The 22,825-nt window shown below is 50.6% G+C and overlaps 1 protein-coding gene across 1 annotated transcript in view; it reads right to left on the reverse strand.

Moving 5' to 3' along the window:
• The window catches only part of PLPP1 (phospholipid phosphatase 1), a 118,202-nt gene extending 103,819 nt beyond the window's left edge, over nt 1-14,383 (reverse strand). The window contains exon 1 of the mRNA XM_075589162.1: nt 14,296-14,383. Within this exon, the coding sequence (XP_075445277.1) occupies nt 14,296-14,368 (73 nt within the window). The 5' untranslated portion in view covers nt 14,369-14,383. The remainder of the gene's footprint in view (nt 1-14,295) is intronic.
• Nucleotides 14,384-22,825: the final 8,442 nt, after the last annotated feature.

The raw sequence follows: 22,825 nt of genomic DNA on the forward strand, positions 1-22,825 counted from the left end.
GAAAGGTATGAGGAGGGGAAGGTATGAGGAGGGGGAGATATGAGTAGCTGAGGGAAAGGTATGAGGAGGGGGAGATATGAGGAGCTGAGGGGAAGGTATGAGGAGGGGGAGATATGAGGAGCTGAGGGGAAGGTATGAGGAGGGGGAGATATGAGGAGCTGAGGGAAAGGTAGGAGGGGAAGGTATGAGGAGGGGGAGATATGAGGAGCTGAGGGAAAGGTATGAGGAGGGGGAGATATGAGGAGCTGAGGGGAAGGTATGAGGAGGGGGAGATATGAGGAGCTGAGGGAAAGGTATGAGGAGGGGGAGATATGAGGAGCTGAGGGGAAGGTATGAGGAGGGGGAGATACGAGGAGCTGAGGGAAAGGTATGAGGAGGGGAAGGTATGAGGAGGGGGAGATATGAGTAGCTGAGGGAAAGGTATGAGGAGGGGGAGATATGAGGAGCTGAGGGGAAGGTATGAGGAGGGGAAGGTATGAGGAGGGGGAGATATGAGGAGCTGAGGGAAAGGTATGAGGAGGGGGAGATATGAGGAGCTGAGGGGAAGGTATGAGGAGGGGGAGATATGAGTAGCTGAGGGGAAGGTATGAGGAGGGGGAAATATGAGGAGCTGAGGGAAAGGTATGAGGAGGGGGAGATATGAGGAGCTGAGGGGAAGGTATGAGGAGTTGGAGATATGAGGAGCTGAGGGGAAGGTATGAGGAGGGGGAGATATGAGGAGCTGAGGGGAAGGTATGAGGAGCTGAGGGAAAGGTATGAGGAGGGGAGTGGGAGGGATGGGGAAGGTATGAGGAGGGATGGGGATGGTATGAGGAGGGGGAGATATGAGGAGCTGAGGGTAAGGTATGGGGAGGGGGAGATATGAGGAGCTGAGGGGAAGGTATGAGGAGGGGGAGATATGAGGAGCTGAGGGAAAGGTATGAGGAGGGGAAGGTATGAGGAGGGGAAGATATGAGGAGCTGAGGGGAATGTATGAGGAGGGGGAGACATGAGGAGCTGAGGGGAAGGTATGAGGAGGGGGAGATATGAGGAGCTGAGGGAAAGGTATGAGGGGGAGATATGAGGAGCTGAGGGGAAGGTATGAGGACGGGGAGATATGAGGAGCTGTGGGGGAGATATGAGGAGCTGAGGGGAAGGTATGAGGAGCTGAGGGGAAGGTATGAGGAGCTGAGGGGAAGGTATGAGGAGGGGGAGATATGAGGAGCTGAGGGGAAGGTATGAGGAGGGGGAGATATGAGGAGCTGAGGGAAAGGTATGAGGAGGTGGAGATATGAGGAGCTGAGGGAAAGGTAGGAGGGGGAGATATGAGGAGCTGAGGGGAAGGTATGAGGAGGGGGAGATATGAGGAGCTGAGGGGAAGGTATTAGGAGGGGGAGATATGAGGAACTGAGGGGAAGGTATGAGGAGGGGGAGATATGAGTAGCTGAGGGGAAGGTATGAGGAGGGGGAGATATGAGGAGCTGAAGGGAAGGTATGAGGAGGGGGAGATATGAGGAGCTGAGGGGAAGGTATGAGGAGGGGGAGATATGAGGAGCTAAGGGAAAGGTATGAGGACGGGGAGATATGAGTAGCTGAGGGGAAGGTATGAGGAGGGGGAAATATGAGGAGCTGAGGGAAAGGTATGAGGAGGGGGAGATATGAGGAGCTGAGGGGAAGGTATGAGGAGGGGGAGATATGAGGAGCTGAGGGGAAGGTATGAGGAGGGGGAGATATGAGGAGCTGAGGGGAAGGTATGAGGAGGGGAGTGGGAGGGATGGGGAAGGTATGAGGAGGGATGGGGACGGTATGAGGAGGGGGAGATATGAGGAGCTGAGGGGAAGGTATGGGCAGGGGGAGATATGAGGAGCTGAGGGGAAGGTATGAGGAGGGGGAGATATGAGGAGCTGAGGGAAAGGTATGAGGAGGGGGAGATATGAGGAGCTGAGGGAAAGGTATGAGGGGGAGATATGAGGAGCTGCGGGAAAGGTATGAGGAGGGGAAGGTATGAGGAGGGGGAGATATGAGTAGCTGAGGGAAAGGTATGAGGAGGGGGAGATATGAGGAGCTGAGGGGAAGGTATGAGGAGGGGGAGATATGAGGAGCTGAGGGAAAGGTATGAGGAGGGGGAGATATGAGGAGCTGAGGGGAAGGTATGAGGAGGGGGAGATACGAGGAGCTGAGGGAAAGGTATGAGGAGGGGAAGGTATGAGGAGGGGGAGATATGAGTAGCTGAGGGAAAGGTATGAGGAGGGGGAGATATGAGGAGCTGAGGGGAAGGTATGAGGAGGGGAAGGTATGAGGAGGGGGAGATATGAGGAGCTGAGGGAAAGGTATGAGGAGGGGGAGATATGAGGAGCTGAGGGGAAGGTATGAGGAGGGGGAGATATGAGGAGCTGAGGGAAAGGTATGAGGAGGGGGAGATATGAGGAGCTGAGGGAAAGGTATGAGGGGGAGATATGAGGAGCTGAGGGAAAGGTATGAGGAGGGGAAGGTATGAGGAGGGGGAGATATGAGTAGCTGAGGGAAAGGTATGAGGAGGGGGAGATATGAGGAGCTGAGAGGAAGGTATGAGGAGGGGGAGATATGAGGAGCTGAGGGGAAGGTATGAAGAGGGGGAGATATGAGGAGCTGAGGGAAAGGTAGGAGGGGAAGGTATGAGGAGGGGGAGATATGAGGAGCTGAGGGAAAGGTATGAGGAGGGGGAGATATGAGGAGCTGAGGGGAAGGTATGAGGAGGGGGAGATATGAGGAGCTGAGGGAAAGGTATGAGGAGGGGGAGATATGAGGAGCTGAGGGGAAGTTATGAGGAGGGGGAGATACGAGGAGCTGAGGGAAAGGTATGAGGAGGGAGAGGTATGAGGAGGGGGAGATATGAGTAGCTGAGGGAAAGGTATGAGGAGGGGGAGATATGAGGAGCTGAGGGGAAGGTATGAGGAGGGGAAGGTATGAGGAGGGGGAGATATGAGGAGCTGAGGGAAATGTATGAGGAGGGGGAGATATGAGGAGCTGAGGGGAAGGTATGAGGAGGGGGAGATACGAGGAGCTGAGGGGAAAGTATGAGGAGGGGGAGATATGAGGAGCTGAGGGAAAGGTATGAGGAGGGGAAGGTATGAGGGGGAGATATGAGGAGCTAAGGGAAAGGTATGAGGAGGGGGAGATATGAGGAGCTGAGGGAAAGGTATGGGGAGGGGGAGATAGGAGCTGAGGGGAAGGTATGAGGAGGGGGAGATATGAGTAGCTGAGGGAAAGGTATGAGGAGGGGGAGATATGAGGAGCTGGGGGGAAGGTAGGAGGGGGAGATATGAGGAGCTGGGGGGAAGGTATGAGGGGGAGATATGAGGAGCTGAGGGGAAGGTATGAGGAGGGGGAGATACGAGGAGCTGAGGGGAAAGTATGAGGAGGGGGAGATATGAGGAGCTGAGGGAAAGGTATGAGGAGGGGAAGGTATGAGGGGGAGATATGAGGAGCTAAGGGAAAGGTATGAGGAGGGGGAGATATGAGGAGCTGAGGGAAAGGTATGGGGAGGGGGAGATAGGAGCTGAGGGGAAGGTATGAGGAGGGGGAGATATGAGTAGCTGAGGGAAAGGTATGAGGAGGGGGAGATATGAGGAGCTGGGGGGAAGGTAGGAGGGGGAGATATGAGGAGCTGAGGGGAAGGTATGAGGACGGGGAGATATGAGGAGCTGTGGGGGAGATATGAGGAGCTGAGGGGAAGGTATGAGGAGGGGGAGATATGAGGAGCTGAGGGGAAGGTATGAGGAGGGGGAGATATGAGGAGCTGAGGGGAAGGTATGAGGAGGGGGAGATATGAGGAGCTGAAGGAAAGGTATGAGGGGAAGATATGAGGAGCTGAGGGGAAGGTATGAGGAGGGGGAGATATGAGGAGCTGAGGGAGATATGAGGAGCTGAGGGAAGGGTATGAGGAGGGGGGATATGAGGAGCTGAGGGGAAGGTATGGGGAGGGGGAGATATGAGGAGCTGAGGGGAAGGTATGAGGAGGGGGAGATATGAGGAGCTGAGGGAAAGGTATGAGGAGGGGGAGATATGAGGAGCTGAGGGAAAGGTATGAGGGGGAGATATGAGGAGCTGAGGGAAAGGTATGAGGAGGGGAAGGTATGAGGAGGGGGAGATATGAGTAGCTGAGGGAAAGGTATGAGGAGGGGGAGATATGAGGAGCTGAGGGGAAGGTATGAGTAGGGGGAGACATGAGGAGCTGAGGGGAAGGTATGAGGAGGGGGAGATATGAGGAGCTGAGGGAAAGGTATGAGGAGGGGGAGATATGAGTAGCTGAGGGAAAGGTATGAGGAGGGGGAGATATGAGGAGCTGAGGGGAAGGTATGAGGAGGGGAAGGTATGAGGAGGGGGAGATATGAGGAGCTGAGGGAAAGGTATGAGGAGGGGGAGATATGAGGAGCTGAGGGGAAGGTATGAGGAGGGGGAGATACGAGGAGCTGAGGGGAAAGTATGAGGAGGGGGAGATATGAGGAGCTGAGGGAAAGGTATGAGGAGGGGAAGGTATGAGGGGGAGATATGAGGAGCTAAGGGAAAGGTATGAGGAGGGGGAGATATGAGGAGCTGAGGGAAAGGTATGGGGAGGGGGAGATAGGAGCTGAGGGGAAGGTATGAGGAGGGGGAGATATGAGGAGCTGAGGGAAAGGTATGAGGGGGAGATATGAGGAGCTGAGGGAAAGGTATGAGGAGGGGAAGGTATGAGGAGGGGGCGATATGAGTAGCTGAGGGAAAGGTATGAGGAGGGGGAGATATGAGGAGCTGAGGGGAAGGTATGAGGAGGGGGAGATATGAGGAGCTGAGGGGCAGGTATGAGGAGGGGGAGATACGAGGAGCTGAGGGAAAGGTATGAGGAGGGGAAGGTATGAGGAGGGGGAGATATGAGTAGCTGAGGGAAAGGTATGAGGAGGGGGAGATATGAGGAGCTGAGGGGAAGGTATGAGGAGGGGAAGGTATGAGGAGGGGGAGATATGAGGAGCTGAGGGAAAGGTATGAGGAGGGGGAGATATGAGGAGCTGAGGGGAAGGTATGAGGAGGGGGAGATACGAGGAGCTGAGGGGAAAGTATGAGGAGGGGGAGATATGAGGAGCTGAGGGAAAGGTATGAGGAGGGGAAGGTATGAGGGGGAGATATGAGGAGCTAAGGGAAAGGTATGAGGAGGGGGAGATATGAGGAGCTGAGGGAAAGGTATGGGGAGGGGGAGATAGGAGCTGAGGGGAAGGTATGAGGAGGGGGAGATATGAGTAGCTGAGGGGAAGGTATGAGGACGGGGAGATATGAGGAGCTGTGGGGGAGATATGAGGAGCTGAGGGGAAGGTATGAGGAGGGGGAGATATGAGGAGCTGAGGGGAAGGTATGAGGAGGGGGAGATATGAGGAGCTGAGGGGAAGGTATGAGGAGGGGAAGGTATGAGGGGGAGATATGAGGAGCTAAGGGAAAGGTATGAGGAGGGGGAGATATGAGGAGCTGGGGGGAAGGTAGGAGGGGGAGATATGAGGAGCTGGGGGGAAGGTATGAGGGGGAGATATGAGGAGCTGAGGGGAAGGTATGAGGACGGGGAGATATGAGGAGCTGTGGGGGAGATATGAGGAGCTGAGGGGAAGGTATGAGGAGGGGGAGATATGAGGAGCTGAGGGGAAGGTATGAGGAGGGGGAGATATGAGGAGCTGAGGGGAAGGTATGAGGAGGGGGAGATATGAGGAGCTGAAGGAAAGGTATGAGGGGAAGATATGAGGAGCTGAGGGGAAGGTATGAGGAGGGGGAGATATGAGGAGCTGAGGGAGATATGAGGAGCTGAGGGAAGGGTATGAGGAGGGGGGATATGAGGAGCTGAGGGGAAGGTATGAGGAGGGGGAGATATGAGGAGCTGAGGGGAAGGTATGAGGAGGGGAAGGTATGAGGAGGGGGAGATATGAGTAGCTGAGGGAAAGGTATGAGGAGGGGGAGATATGAGGAGCTGAGGGGAAGGTATGAGGAGGGGAAGGTATGAGGAGGGGGAGATATGAGGAGCTGAGGGAAAGGTATGAGGAGGGGGAGATATGAGGAGCTGAGGGGAAGGTATGAGGAGGGGGAGATACGAGGAGCTGAGGGGAAAGTATGAGGAGGGGGAGATATGAGGAGCTGAGGGAAAGGTATGAGGAGGGGAAGGTATGAGGGGGAGATATGAGGAGCTAAGGGAAAGGTATGAGGAGGGGGAGATATGAGGAGCTGAGGGAAAGGTATGGGGAGGGGGAGATAGGAGCTGAGGGGAAGGTATGAGGAGGGGGAGATATGAGTAGCTGAGGGGAAGGTATGAGGACGGGGAGATATGAGGAGCTGTGGGGGAGATATGAGGAGCTGAGGGGAAGGTATGAGGAGGGGGAGATATGAGGAGCTGAGGGGAAGGTATGAGGAGGGGGAGATATGAGGAGCTGAGGGGAAGGTATGAGGAGGGGAAGGTATGAGGGGGAGATATGAGGAGCTAAGGGAAAGGTATGAGGAGGGGGAGATATGAGGAGCTGGGGGGAAGGTAGGAGGGGGAGATATGAGGAGCTGGGGGGAAGGTATGAGGGGGAGATATGAGGAGCTGAGGGGAAGGTATGAGGACGGGGAGATATGAGGAGCTGTGGGGGAGATATGAGGAGCTGAGGGGAAGGTATGAGGAGGGGGAGATATGAGGAGCTGAGGGGAAGGTATGAGGAGGGGGAGATATGAGGAGCTGAGGGGAAGGTATGAGGAGGGGGAGATATGAGGAGCTGAAGGAAAGGTATGAGGGGAAGATATGAGGAGCTGAGGGGAAGGTATGAGGAGGGGGAGATATGAGGAGCTGAGGGAGATATGAGGAGCTGAGGGAAGGGTATGAGGAGGGGGGATATGAGGAGCTGAGGGGAAGGTATGAGGAGGGGGAGATATGAGGAGCTGAGGGGAAGGTATGAGGAGGGGGAGATATGAGTAGCTGAGGGAAGGTATGAGGAGGGGGAGATATGAGGAGCTGAAGGGAAGGTATGAGGAGGGGGAGATACGAGGAGCTGAGGGGAAAGTATGAGGAGGGGGAGATATGAGGAGCTGAGGGAAAGGTATGAGGAGGGGGAGATATGAGGAGCTGAGGGAAAGGTATGAGGAGGGGGAGATATGAGGAGCTGAGGTGAAGGTATGAGGAGGGGAAGGTATGAGGAGGGGGAGATATGAGGAGCTGAGGGAAAGGTATGAGGAGGGGGAGATATGAGGAGCTGAGGGGAAGGTATGAGGAGGGGGAGATACGAGGAGCTGAGGGGAAAGTATGAGGAGGGGGAGATATGAGGAGCTGAGGGAAAGGTATGAGGAGGGGAAGGTATGAGGGGGAGATATGAGGAGGTAAGGGAAAGGTATGAGGAGGGGGAGATATGAGGAGCTGAGGGAAAGGTATGAGGAGGGGAAGATATGAGGAGCTGAGGGGAAGGTATGAGTAGGGGGAGACATGAGGAGCTGAGGGGAAGGTATGAGGAGGGGGAGATACGAGGAGCTGAGGGGAAAGTATGAGGAGGGGGAGTTATGAGGAGCTGAGGGAAAGGTATGAGGAGGGGAAGGTAAGAGGAGGGGGAGATATGAGGAGCTAAGGGAAAGGTATGAGGAGGGGGAGATATGAGGAGCTGAGGGAAAGGTATGAGGAGGGGAAGATATGAGGAGCTGAGGGGAAGGTATGAGGAGGGGGAGACATGAGGAGCTGAGGGGAAGGTATGAGGAGGGGGAGATATGAGGAGCTGAGGGAAAGGTATGGGGAGGGGGAGATAGGAGCTGAGGGGAAGGTATGAGGAGGGGGAGATATGAGTAGCTGAGGGAAAGGTATGAGGAGGGGGAGATATGAGGAGCTGGGGGGAAGGTAGGAGGGGGAGATATGAGGAGCTGGGGGGAAGGTATGAGGGGGAGATATGAGGAGCTGAGGGGAAGGTATGAGGACGGGGAGATATGAGGAGCTGTGGGGGAGATATGAGGAGCTGAGGGGAAGGTATGAGGAGGGGGAGATATGAGGAGCTAAGGGGAAGGTATGAGGAGGGGGAGATATGAGGAGCTGAGGGGAAGGTATGAGGAGGGGGAGATATGAGGAGCTGAAGGAAAGGTATGAGGGGAAGATATGAGGAGCTGAGGGGAAGGTATGAGGAGGGGGAGATATGAGGAGCTGAGGGAGATATGAGGAGCTGAGGGAAGGGTATGAGGAGGGGGGATATGAGGAGCTGAGGGGAAGGTATGAGGAGGGGGAGATATGAGGAGCTGAGGGAAAGGTATGGGGAGGGGGAGATAGGAGCTGAGGGGAAGGTATGAGGAGGGGGAGATATGAGTAGCTGAGGGAAAGGTATGAGGAGGGGGAGATATGAGGAGCTGGGGGGAAAGTAGGAGGGGGAGATATGAGGAGCTAAGGGAAAGGTATGAGGAGGGGGAGATATGAGGAGCTGAGGGAAAGGTATGGGGAGGGGGAGATAGGAGCTGAGGGGAAGGTATGAGGAGGGGGAGATATGAGTAGCTGAGAGAAAGGTATGAGGAGGGGGAGATATGAGGAGCTGGGGGAAGGTAGGAGGGGGAGATATGAGGAGCTGGGGGGAAGGTATGAGGGGGAGATATGAGGAGCTGAGGTGAAGGTATGAGGACGGGGAGATATGAGGAGCTGTGGGGGAGATATGAGGAGCTGAGGGGAAGGTATGAGGAGGGGGAGATATGAGGAGCTGAGGGGAAGGTATGAGGAGGGGGAGATATGAGGAGCTGAGGGGAAGGTATGAGGAGGGGGAGATATGAGGAGCTGAGGGGAAGGTATGAGGAGGGGGAGATATGAGTAGCTGAGGGGAAAGTATGAGGAGGGGGAGATATGAGGAGCTGAGGGAAAGGTATGAGGAGGGGGAGATATGAGTAGCTGAGGGAAAGGTATGAGGAGGGGGAGATATGAGGAGCTGGGGGGAAGGTAGGAGGGGGATATATGAGGAGCTGGGGGGAAGGTAGGAGGGGGAGATATGAGGAGCTGAGGGGAAGGTATGAGGACGGGGAGATATGAGGAGGTGTGGGGGAGATATGAGGAGCTGAGGGGAAGGTATGAGGAGGGGGAGATATGAGGAGCTAAGGGGAAGGTATGAGGAGGGGGAGATATGAGGAGCTGAGGGGAAGGTATGAGGAGGGGGAGATATGAGGAGCTGAAGGAAAGGTATGAGGGGAAGATATGAGGAGCTGAGGGGAAGGTATGAGGAGGGGGAGATATGAGGAGCTGAGGGAGATATGAGGAGCTGAGGGAAGGGTATGAGGAGGGGGGATATGAGGAGCTGAGGGGAAGGTATGAGGAGGGGGAGATATGAGGAGCTGAGGGAAAGGTATGGGGAGGGGGAGATAGGAGCTGAGGGGAAGGTATGAGGAGGGGGAGATATGAGTAGCTGAGGGAAAGGTATGAGGAGGGGGAGATATGAGGAGCTGGGGGGAAGGTAGGAGGGGGAGATATGAGGAGCTAAGGGAAAGGTATGAGGAGGGGGAGATTTGAGGAGCTGAGGGAAAGGTATGGGGAGGGGGAGATAGGAGCTGAGGGGAAGGTATGAGGAGGGGGAGATATGAGTAGCTGAGGGAAAGGTATGAGGAGGGGGAGATATGAGGAGCTGGGGGGAAGGTAGGATGGGGAGATATGAGGAGCTGGGGGGAAGGTATGAGGGGGAGATATGAGGAGCTGAGGGGAAGGTATGAGGACGGGGAGATATGAGGAGCTGTGGGGGAGATATGAGGAGCTGAGGGGAAGGTATGAGGAGGGGGAGATATGAGGAGCTGAGGGGAAGGTATGAGGAGGGGGAGATATGAGGAGCTGAGGGGAAGGTATGAGGAGGGGGAGATATGAGGAGCTGAGGGGAAGGTATGAGGAGGGGGAGATATGAGTAGCTGAGGGGAAAGTATGAGGAGGGGGAGATATGAGGAGCTGAGGGAAAGGTATGAGGAGGGGAAGGTATGAGGAGGGGGAGATATGAGGAGCTAAGGGAAAGGTATGAGGAGGGGGAGATATGAGGAGCTGAGGGAAAGGTATGAGGAGGGGAAGATATGAGGAGCTGAGGGGAAGGTATGAGGAGGGGGAGATATGAGGAGCTGAGGGAAAGGTATGGGGAGGGGGAGATAGGAGCTGAGGGGAAGGTATGAGGAGGGGGAGATATGAGTAGCTGAGGGAAAGGTATGAGGAGGGGGAGATATGAAGAGCTGGGGGGAAGGTAGGAGGGGGAGATATGAGGAGCTGGGGGGAAGGTATGAGGGGGAGATATGAGGAGCTGAGGGGAAGGTATGAGGACGGGGAGATATGAGGAGCTGAGGGGAAGGTATGAGGAGGGGGGAGATATGAGGAGCTGAAGGAAAGATATGAGGGGAAGATATGAGGAGCTGAGGGGAAGGTATGAGGAGGGGGAGATATGAGGAGCTGAGGGAGATATGAGGAGCTGAGGGAAGGGTATGAGGAGGGGGGATATGAGGAGCTGAGGGGAAGGTATGAGGAGGGGGAGATATGAGTAGCTGAGGGGAAGGTATGAGGAGGGGGAGATATGAGTAGCTGAGGGGAAGGTATGAGGAGGGGGAGATATGAGGAGCTGAAGGGAAGGTATGAGGAGGGGGAGATATGAGTAGCTGAGGGGAAGGTATGAGGAGGGGGAAATATGAGGAGCTGAGGGAAAGGTATGAGGAGGGGGAGATATGAGGAGCTGAGGGGAAGGTATGAGGAGTTGGAGATATGAGGAGCTGAGGGGAAGGTATGAGGAGGGGGAGATATGAGGAGCTGAGGGGAAGGTATGAGGAGCTGAGGGAAAGGTATGAGGAGGGGAGTGGGAGGGATGGGGAAGGTATGAGGAGGGATGGGGATGGTATGAGGAGGGGGAGATATGAGGAGCTGAGGGTAAGGTATGGGGAGGGGGAGATATGAGGAGCTGAGGGGAAGGTATGAGGAGGGGGAGATATGAGGAGCTGAGGGAAAGGTATGAGGAGGGGAAGGTATGAGGAGGGGAAGATATGAGGAGCTGAGGGGAATGTATGAGGAGGGGGAGACATGAGGAGCTGAGGGGAAGGTATGAGGAGGGGGAGATATGAGGAGCTGAGGGAAAGGTATGGGGAGGGGGAGATAGGAGCTGAGGGGAAGGTATGAGGAGGGGGAGATATGAGGAGCTGAGGGAAAGGTATGAGGAGGGGGAGATATGAGGAGCTGAGGGAGGTATGAGGAGGGGGAGATATGAGGAGTTGAGGGGAAGGTATGAGGATGGGGAGATATGAGGGGGATATATGAGGAGCTGAGGGGAAGGTATGAGGAGCTGCGGGGAAGGTATGAGGGGAGGGATGGATGGGGAAGGTATGAGGAGGGATGGGGAAGGTATGAGGGGAAGGTATGAGGAGGGGGAGGGGAAGGTATGAGGAGGGATGGGGAAGGTATGAGGAGGGGGAGGGGAAGGTATGAGGAGGGGAGGGGAAGGTATGAGGAGAGGGAGATATGAGGAGCTAGGGGAAGGTATGAGGAGCTGAGGGGAAGGTATGGGGAGGGGAGGAGGAGGGATGGGGCAGGTAGGAGAGGGAGGGAGAGGGGAAGGTAGGAGGGGGAGGTATGAGGAGGGGGAGATATGAGGAGCTAGGGGAAGGTATGAGGAGGGGGAGGGGAAGGTATGAGGAGCTATGGGGAAGGTATGGGGAGGAGGAGGTATGGGGCAGGTAGGAGGGATGGGGAAGGTATGAGGAGGGGAGATATAAGGAGGGGGGAGAGGGTAGGTATGAGGAAAGGATGAGGAGGGGGAGGTATGAGGGGAGATGAAGAGGGGGAAGTATGAGGGGGCAGGTATGAGGAGAGGAGTGGGAAGTCTGAGGCAGGGGGGCTGTGTGTTTGTCACTGTATGTGTGTGTGTGTGTGTGTCACTGTGTCACTGTGTGTGCACGTATATTGGGGAGCGAGGTTGAATGTGGGGAGGGGAGAAAAATACATGGGGGTGGGGGTGTAAGAGAGAGGGGGGAAGGAATGGGTGAGAGGGGGGAAGGAATGGGTGACTGGGGAGTGTGAGGTGGGGTGAGAGTAAGGAGGTGTGTGAGAAGGGGGGGTTCTCGCAAGGCCGCCGAAATGTGGGTAGAGGGCTCCGGTGAAAACGTTCTTCCTGGGTCCCAGGAAAGCTGTCTGCGGCCCTGCATGGCAGTGATGTCACTGACTGCCACGAGGAGAGCAAGAGACTCTATTTTGCAAAGTGCAAGATCAGGAAGGTCACATTTTTAAAAGTCTTAATTTTAATTAATGCCTACATTTTTTTATTTAATTTTAATTTGTCAATTATTTATTTAATTTTAATTTGTTAATTATTTTAATTTTAATTAATGTCTTCATTATTTATATACACACAAACACACACTGCAGGGCCCACCTCCTATACACACAGACACACACTGCAGCCCCCACCAACGGGACGCATTATGGTGCCGAAGCATCACGTGATGCCACATTGTCATGGCAACATGTCACCGCCTGACGTCAGTGTCTCGTTGTCATGGCAATGGGGTGCATCACGTGATGTAATTTGTTTTATAAATAATTTTTTGTGTCCCGGTTTTTCATTTTGAAAATCTGGTCACCCTAGTACTCATGCAACTATTTAGCAGGTACACTGAATGGTTTGGGCTCTCCTGAGACCAGATGTACATATTTAGCAGGTACACTGCACGGTTTGGGCTCTCCTAAGACCAGCTGTACATATTACACAGACAGATGTTGTGTGTGGTAAGCTGCATAGGTTATGCGACTTCCGCAGAGACTGCTTGGAAGTGCCTATTTTATACCCCACGTGTTGGAGGGTCTGCTAATGACAGCCATGTGTATAATGGGTTAAAGGTGGGATTGCTGTACATACGAAATCAGTAACATACATTTCCCTTATGACAAAGTGTATAGCCTGAGGGGTGGCTACAGCACCCCGCGTACCCCTATAGGAACAGTGCACTTGTTGCAGACATAATAGGTCCATAGGATTAGAGAACTAAATGCAGGGCTGGCAGATTTTTAATTGGGCAGCAAATGTATCCTAAAGGCCCAGATATCAGGGCCACTGGCCTGGCAGCATCCACATATCCAGTACACTGACCAGCACTACACACTCACTGACCAGCGCTACACACTCACACACTGACCAGCACTACACACACACACTGACCAGCACTACACACACACACTGACCAGCACTACGCGCACACACACACTGACCAGTACTACACACTCACACTAACCAGCACTACACACACACACACTGACCAGCACTACACACTCACACACTGACCAGCACTACACACACACACACACACACACTGAGCAGCACTACACACACACACTGAGCAGCACTACACACACACACTGACCAGCACTACACACACACACTGACCAGCACTACACACTCACTCACACACTGAGCAGCACTACACACACACTGAGCAGCACTACTCACACACTGACCATCACTACACACACACACTGAGCAGCACTACTCACACACTGAGCAGCACTACTCACACACTGACCAGCACTACACACACACTGACCAGCATTACACACTCACTCACACACTGACTAGCACTACTCACACACACATTGACCAGCACTACTCACACACACATTGACCAGCACTGCCCTCTCACACACACTCACCAGCACTACACACACTGACCAGCGCTTCACACTCACTCACACACACTGACCAGCGCTGAACACACTGACCAGCACTACACACACACTGACCAGCACTACACACTGAACAGCGCTACATACTCACTCACACACTGACCAGCGCTACAGAGCCGCTGAGTTGGGTAGGGGGTCTGCTTCAGCTTCCCCTTGCCTTTCCCCGGAGGGAGCGGCGCCCCCTCCCTTTCAAGTTAGGCTGCAGCCCCTTTCTCATCCGCTGCTTCCAGTCAGGCTGATGATGTCATCGAAGCAGATGAGGAGGGAACACTTAAAGAGACACAGCCACTTTTAAGTGAACTTGCTGCTAGCTACTGCACCTATGATCCCATCAACTATTACTGCCAGCACCGTCGCGGGGCCCGGTTGATGGCGGTGCAGCTGCACATAGCCCCGCGCTCTTCAACTGCAACTGCACATAGCCCCTACAACATTTAAACATTTAAACTGATTGCCAGGGGAGAGAGCAGAGTACCCCGCATCTCCTCCTGCTATCATATCACAACGTGACGTCACATGATGCCGCGTCGCCATGAAAACGAACTGCATACCCGCACCCCACCGGGCCCCGCCAAACTCCCAGCCAGAATTTCCTGCTCCTCTCACCTTCCAGCGCTACTCTTTAGACGTTTTTATTTGCGCTGCCCCAGCCCTCTTACCTGTTCTCCGGCATCTCCTATGCAATGTTGTGTTGTTATGGCAACATGTCGCCATTTGATGTTGCGTTGTCATGGCGACACGTCGTCGCTATCAGAAGATGGAGGAGAAGGTAAGAGGCAGTTGCAGAGGCCCCGTGCTCTCCCCCGGCAATCAGTTTAAATGTATGGAAGAGCGCAAGGCCTCTGTATGCTCAGGGCTCGATTTGACGCCCCCCCATAGAAATTTTGTGCACACCTCTGCCTTAGACAACACCTGCTTTACCCCTCAGACCACTTCTGTCCCTCCTGCTCTACCCCTCAGGCTAAGTCCATGCTGCCGCAGACCGGGTGCGGCACTATCACATTGCCTTAAGGCATTGATCGCGCCCATATACCACGTGGGCGGCAGCAGAAGGGGGTGCGCATTGTGCGAGGAATCAGTTGAAACTGATTTCTGGGCGTGACGGGCTGGTCACGTGAGCGGTTCACCAAATGAGGGCGAACCAGCTCCATGACATCCCTGACACGCCCCTAGACATGCCCCCTGACGGTGCGGCTACCGTGTCCGGAAAGCGCACTCGCTTCACGCAGGTGATGTCACGGAAGCACACGTCCGCACGGGCAAAGGCAGTATGGACCTGCCCTCAGACTTCCGCCATTCTGCTCTACTCCCGCCTGCTCCCCAATGTGACTACCCAGCTCTACCCCATAGATGGTAATTTGCATGCTAGCTGCACCGTGCGTCATAGCACTTAGGCCTGGGACATGGTGCAGGGAGCGGCGCTGGGCGGCGCTGACGCTCATGCTCTCCTGCTCAAGCAGGAGATTTTTCGTGTCCGTGCATGAGCGTCAGCGAGTGCGCTTGTGTGCCGGGTGGGAGGCGGGTCGGGAGGCGGGGCTACGGCGCTGACGTCACGGACTGCCATTGGCTTCTGGCAGTCATGTGACCGGCCCTGCGCTTCCCTCAGCGGCAAAATTTAAACTTGCCTGTCTCCTGCATTTCCACACGCCTCCGCACGCCTGCAGAAGCGTGCGGAAGCGCCGTCTAAAGCCGCGCTGATATGGATAATGTTTTCCCTCAGCACGACTCAGCACGGTCTTTTTGACCATGTCCGAGGCCTTAGGCTGCGGTCCCAGTAATGTCTGTGACGCGCGCCAGGCGGGGGGGGGCGGCGCGTGTCACAGCGCTAACCGCGATCTGCGGTCTGTGAGGAGAGGAGAATCTTGCGACGGGAGGGGGCGTGGTCGGGGATTTGCGGGGCGGGGCCATTACGTCACGCGGCTGGTTCGCCCTCATTGGGTGAACCGCGCGGCTGCACCTTCTGCGTGACGGTGCGTAGTGGGCCCAGCCCCATTGAGGGGCGGTGCTTACACGCACAGTACACGCCGCGCGCGCTGTGCGCACAAGCTGTACTGGGACCGCAGCCTTAGACGTTGTGCAAACAACCACAAGGCTTCAGAAGTGCAATTCGCTGCACTTCATCAAGTGACTTTATCAGAGCTCCAAAAGTCTGTGGCTTAAGATTATCACTCGCTTTAGCCACTGGTTGTGATTATTTATGGGAGAGATGCCCTTCTATTGTGCTTGCTCTACCCCTTAGACCACCGCTTCCCCACCCCACACGTGTGTGCGTGCATCTATTTATGTATATTTACATATACATGCACGCACGCACTCACGCACAAGAACACCTCCACTAGCCTGATACAGCTTTAATAATAATATCAAGTTAAAACATAGATTTTGCACTCACAGAAGTGCATTATATATATGCTAATCTGATCCTTAATTTCAACCAATAGTTGAAAATAATTTTATATATACATACACATACATGACTGGTTAGTTGGAACAGAAATAAATATGAACAAAATATCCAATAGATAACTAAGCTAACATGTGTTATCCCAATGTTTCTGCACGTTTCAGTAAAACATGCTAAGTTTTGTTATTGGTTTATGTACTTTTATCTAATCACCATCTTAAACTTTAAAATTCTTCTACAGACTAATATCGTGTGGTTATTAGAGAATCTTTTACTTTCCATACTGTAATGGCGTGCTTTCTAACTAATATATATATTTATATACACATACACACGTATGTGTGTCTGTGTCTCTCAAAAACAGAAAATGTTAAGAATCCATATAAAAGCAATTGTCCATTAATATGGAGACATTCCTGCCATGATGAAAACATAGGTAGTGTTTCGGGCCCCACAAACCCTTTTTGATGTCCACTTTGAGGACTTTAAAAGATTGTCCGCATGCCTTTATCATACCTCATGTTGTATACTCATCTGCAGGGTAGGTTTTAAAATAAGCTATTTCAGTAAATGCAGACCAGAGTGCCACCATGTTTTGGCAGATTGGGGGGTGCGTGCATGTCTGCAAAGGCACAGTTCACAGACCTCACACCAAGTCACAAACTAGTTTAAGCGTCCGTGACGGGAACTGCACACACACTTTGACCAGAACTACACACACACACGTTTCCTCCTTGCCACAAAAGAGGCTGTTATGCACCTCTCCTGACTCTTGTTTTTAACTGATGCTGCAATTCGTTCAATAAAATAATTTTTTGACACTTGTGAACCAGTTTCAGCCGCACTTCCTTCAGTTTTGAACGCATCCTTCAGTATTTGACACGCAGTACACCGCCATCATTCCTACCACGCTGGGAGGAAGTTTTTGTTGCGACATACCGGGCTGAGAGCACGCAGATTCCAGGACTCGACAGACGGAGGTCGTGAGTACCCTCATGGGAGATGTTATTATTTAAGGTCTAGCTCTAGGGGTTTTGGACTTTTAGATTTATGGGTTTGGACTCCACAATCCAGTGGATATCCTTACATCCTAAAATGTCTAATCACCAGAATTAAATACCCCCAAGTGTGAGCATTAATGACCTGTACGAATATACTCACATCTTATTCCTGGATATGTCAATAGAGGATTATGACTACTTGCACAGTACTCTTGATTTTTGGAGCATTGGATTGGGAGATTAGTCTCCGTTTCTTCTACTTTAATTGGCTGTGGTTAGCCAGCATTTCTATAATAGGGCCGCACGCACACGGCAGTGAGCGTGGAGCCGGGCAATCGGGGAGAAGATAGGGAAAAGTAAATTTTTGCGCCGGTGTAATGTATATATATGTATGTGTATATATATTTATCAACATTGCGCAATAAAAATAATTTTGATTCATATATGTCGGTTTTTTTTTATTTTAAAAATATTATTTAATAAATTATTAACACACACACATATATACACACACCCAGTGACACACACACACACACACACACACACACACACACACATACACACACAGTACCTTGCCAGCCTGTCGCTCCCGGCAGCACGGACCATACACACAAAAAGTACGTCACGTGCATGCACGGTCGCACAGGCGCGCGCGCACAGGCGACCGCACCTACTATAGAACAAGCCTTAGAAGGGAACCGAGATATGCTGCAGCCTAAGGCTGCGATTATACGTGCTTGCCACCGGAACAAACTAATGTATTCCAATGAAAGCGCACACAGTGCCTGCTACCGCACATGCACTCAAGTGCTACGGCAAAAAAAAATATAGAAAACACGAAAATAGTGTAATATGTCTAGGAATAGACAATTCACGTTTTGGGTATTCTATAGAGCAGAGGTGTGCAAACATTTCCTCGTGCGCACCCCTGCCTGCTCTCGGCCCCGGTGTCAAAGGACGCGCTGGGTCATGTGACGTCACGTTGCCATGGTAACGTGACCCCGCAACGTCATTTGGCGCCGGGTTACCATGACGGCGCGTTGCTGGAAGGAAAGGCAAGTGTGTTACAGAGGCCTTGTGTGGTCTCTCGGCATTTAATTTAAATGCCTGGGTGGGACAGCGTGGGACCTCTATAACTGCTGCGCTCCCCCCCGAAAATTTAGCGCCCCCCCCCCCAGTTTACACACCCCTGCATAGAGTGTGTACTCTTATTTCTTAGAGCACTTGGGGCTAACTTATTTTTGATATTTTGTGCTTTTCAAAATAAAACATTTGGTTTATCAGGGATATGATCACCTAATATCGGATCTTTTTAAGAACATGCCAGTGTTGGTTTAGAATTCTTTTAATTTTACTGGCTTCACTATTGTATTACGTGGTAAAATGGACATCAAACTTTCTAGTGTTGTCTATTCTTTTATTTCCACTAATGATAGAGCTTCTTTCCAGGCTTTTTGTTTTATTTAAAGCATTTTCTAGATTTTTTTTATATTTCCTTTCTAGAAAATTTTCGATCAATATTTCAGACTGTTTCAAGAATATATTGTCATCCGTACCGTTTCTCTTCAGTCTTCTATATTGCCTGAAAGGAATATTCTCAATCCATTTTTTATGGTGACCGCTGGACTGAAGGATAACGTTGTTGCCTTCTACCTCTTTGAAATAAGTTTTTGTTTTTATCATTGCCATCAATAATAAATGGTTAAATCTTAAAAAATTATTTCAGACTTGTTTATTGTGGTCAAAAATTTGAGGTTGACTGAATTATCATCTAGATCAGGGGTCAAAGACTGAGCCACTGATTGAGCCACCTGTGCTGAAACAAGGATATCCATAAAAGACGGCCAGTTGGCAGCCCTTGAGGACTGAGTTTGGAGACCCCTGATCTAGATATAACAGAAAACCATCTCCAACCTTTCGGAATTCATTGACCGTTTTCTATAGCCATATGTAAAAAATCAAAAATCTTATTTAAAGGACACTAATGATGTTATGCTCCTGTTAGATACCATAAAATGGGAAGAGGGATATTATTTAGTGACAAGAGATGTCAACTCCCTTTACACATCCATTAAACATGGTGATGGACATTATGGGCCCCGGACAAAAAAGACCCACAGGTGAGGGGGTTTGAGCTTGGTCCGATGAGATGCACCTAGGAGATCTGGGCCAAGTCCAAGAGCAAATTCAACCTCAGACCTACCACGTCACAACTCATCCCACTTTTCAACAACCCCAGTTTCCCTCCAGGATGCGGTACCAAACAGTTAGATCAATTTAAAACAAAGAATATTAGGACAATTGCCGATCTATTACACAATGGGAAACTTCTTAGTTTCCATAAGCTTAAGACTAGATACGAAGAACCAGATCTCCATAAGTTTAAATACCTTCAGATCAGGCATTTTCTGCAAACTATCTTGCCGAAACTAGAATTCTCCCCTCTGACAAGTTTTGAATTATTGTGTAAAAAAGGAGTGTAACAAAAAGGCCTGATCACCAAAATATATGCTGGTCTTGAGGCCTCGGTAAACACCCCCGATCATGACTACATGCTTAAATGGGCGACCGATTTAAATGTGGACATTGATAGAGATTATTGGGAGGATATTTGGGAGTTTGCCACAAAGACCTCTATATGTACCACTATAAAGGAAAATATTTATAAGATTCTTTACTATTGGTACCTCACTCCAAGCCGACTGAAGCAAATCTACCCTCTGGTGTCGGATCTGTGCTGGAGGGGCTGTGGGCAAAAAGATGGTTTGCTGCATATTTGGTGGACATGTAAAGCGAATCAGAAATTCTGGGCTCTTGTCCAACCAATTATTAAAGATACAACAGAACTGTCCATCCTGATAAACCCTCTGACTTTTCTACTGGCAAAGTCAGTGGAGGGTGTGGATCGTCCTATGAGACGTCTAATATCATTTATACTGACGGCAGCCAGATGCGCCATTGTGGCCTCTTGGAAAAAGATTGCCCCCCCCCATCCAGACTGGTTGTTCACAGAAGGATAAATGAGGTGATGCTAATGGAAACAATTATAGCTTTTCTAAAGAAATCAACAGATGAATTTTATAGAACGTAGGAACCATGGATACAGCAGTGAATTGAAACAAAACAGGTATGACAACTAAGGACCACAGTACTGGCAAGATAAAAATAGCATATCTTAATTATTAAGAACCCAACCAGACCCAAAGGATAACCTGAATACAATTCGCTAATGAGTAAAAGTGGAATCTCAAAATAACGAGAGGATAATACCAACAGACAGATGGGTTGGCGATGGGGGAATGGAGGGATCACTACCCCACGTCCGATCCATTCCCCCCTTCTTCAATTCATTTTATTTCTTTTTCCTCTTCTCTCTCCTTCTCGTCTTGTCCTCCCCATAAGGACATTAACCTGATAGCGCTAATAGATACGACCCCGAACCACCGACCGAAACTGACACACCTACCTCTGAATAGACAACAAGATTTACGATACAATATGGTGTGCTCAAAAGCAATTAATTGTATTTTGCAATTCCCCATGTATATACATGAAAACATCTTATTGTATATTGCTCTGTTCAATGTTCAGTGGTTTGTAACCCGATTACCCAATAAAAAATATTTGAAATAAAAAAAAACATGGTGATGGATGTGGAGCAGTCAGAAGAGTCTTAGAAAAAGATAGTGGAATGCCTCGTCACAAATTCTGCTTCTAATAGAATGTATAGAGTTTATACTCACAAAGAACTTTTTCTGGTTTGATGACATTTTTGATTTTCAACAGTGTGGGACGGCCATGTTGAACCTGGTCACCTAGAAAAGGTATATAGATGATATTGTGTTCATCTGAAACGGGATCAGAGAAGGTCTAGATGATTTTCTGTTATCTGAAAATACTGTTCCCTTGGATTACTGCTCTGCAGGAATGATTTACTGATTGCTAAAAGATTATCTCCAAATTGTTGACAAATCATTAGCAGCCGATACTCCTGTTTTTCCCGAAACTGACACGTGCCTGCTGCTACAAAAACCTGAATGTGGAAGAGAACATTTTTTTGTATAGTGTAAAATACAATTATTTTTTTATACTACAGTATAATCACATTCCAGTGGCCATACCCAAACGTTCTAAAACAATGGGTAACAAATTATTTATATGATTTATATAATTATTGCAAGTTTGGACACTTACAGTCTCCTTCCAATAACTAAGGATCTCCTTGTGAAGTTCTTCTGTGTTTGCCGGCTTGACATTATTTTCTCAGGTGATGTTTCATACTGTAGCATGCCACACCAGTTCTATGAGGTTCAAATTGGGGGGATCTGCAAACATAGAGACAAAGGCAGTACATTTATTGACAAGAAAAAAAATCAAGCACACAGCAGCACAGTACAGTTAATAGTATACAGTACTATTTCTCAAAACAGTTACAGTACTTACTCTGGCTGTATTCTGACCCACTTGATTCCAGATTCCTTAAGTAGAAGCACTGTGCTTCGGGTCATTATCTTGGAAGAACCGGTGACCAAGGGTAGAGAAAAACGAGAAAAACAGCGCACTGCCAGGGAGTCAGGTGGTGTAAAAATAAAATTCTATTTATTCAGCACAGATAAAAAACATCACCCTAGGAGGTGAAAAAATTCCTCCTACGCGTTTCAGACACAAGTGTCCTTTATCAAGGAGATAAAGGACACGTGTCTGAAACGCGTAGGAGGAATTTTTTCACCTCCTAGGATGATGTTTTGTATCTGTGCTGAATAAATAGAATTTTATTTTTACACCACCTAAATCCCTGGCAGTGCGCTGTTCTTCTCTTTTTTCTCTACCCTTGGATTACTGCTTCTACAGCGTGGCATGCCATCTTGGACTCTTGGGGACCGAAGGAGTGGGTAAGATCTTTTCGAGTTATTCGTTATGTGATTATCATTTATGGATGAGTACCAGTAGTTAGTATCTTTCCCTCCAATGAGGTTACATCAAGGTGACATCAAGCATCATTGTCTGTTTCCTTCAGAAGTGATTGTTGTTATTTATACTGGTCACTCACAGATCACACCTTATCGTTATACCCACTCCGTAGCATAGTCTGCCCTCATAGTCCTGTTTTTTGCATTTATAGATATTATTGCATGAAAGTTCCATCATCTCGGGAGCACCCACTATATATATATATACACTAAGAACCGGTGACCAGATGGGAATTCTTGTCTAATGTATAGTACTATCGGGGAGATAATGGCCTCCTGGAAATCCACTTTATCCATGATTCCTGGACAAAAAACAAATGGAACACTGTTATACAGACACTTTATCTTATAATATATAAAATCAAAGGTTGGTACTAGCTGCGGTGAATGTGATTGGTCCGTGGCCAGCCCGACTGTCATTGCCCAAGAGATACGCCCCACTGTGACACACACCGCCCACACGACTGTCATTGGCCAAAACTTACACTGACATCACTGACACACACCTACTTCACTGTCACACACTTGCACTGACAGCATACCCCAAAGAAGCCCTGCAGAGTCCTTGGTAACTTCATCTCACACTCTCACCCCTGTGTACACACACACACACACACACACACAATATGTCCTGTTTCACACACACACTTTACATATTAATATGCCCGCTTTCAAATTCCCCTTCCTACATATTAATATGGCCACACACACACACACACACACACACACACACACACACACACACACACACACACACACACACACACACACCTCCCTCCCCGGCGCTCACTTCCCTCCCTCCCGGCAGGGGGAC

The sequence above is a fragment of the Ascaphus truei genome, chromosome 1 (genome assembly GCF_040206685.1).
Source record: "Ascaphus truei isolate aAscTru1 chromosome 1, aAscTru1.hap1, whole genome shotgun sequence".
Classification (NCBI taxonomy): domain Eukaryota; kingdom Metazoa; phylum Chordata; class Amphibia; order Anura; family Ascaphidae; genus Ascaphus; species Ascaphus truei.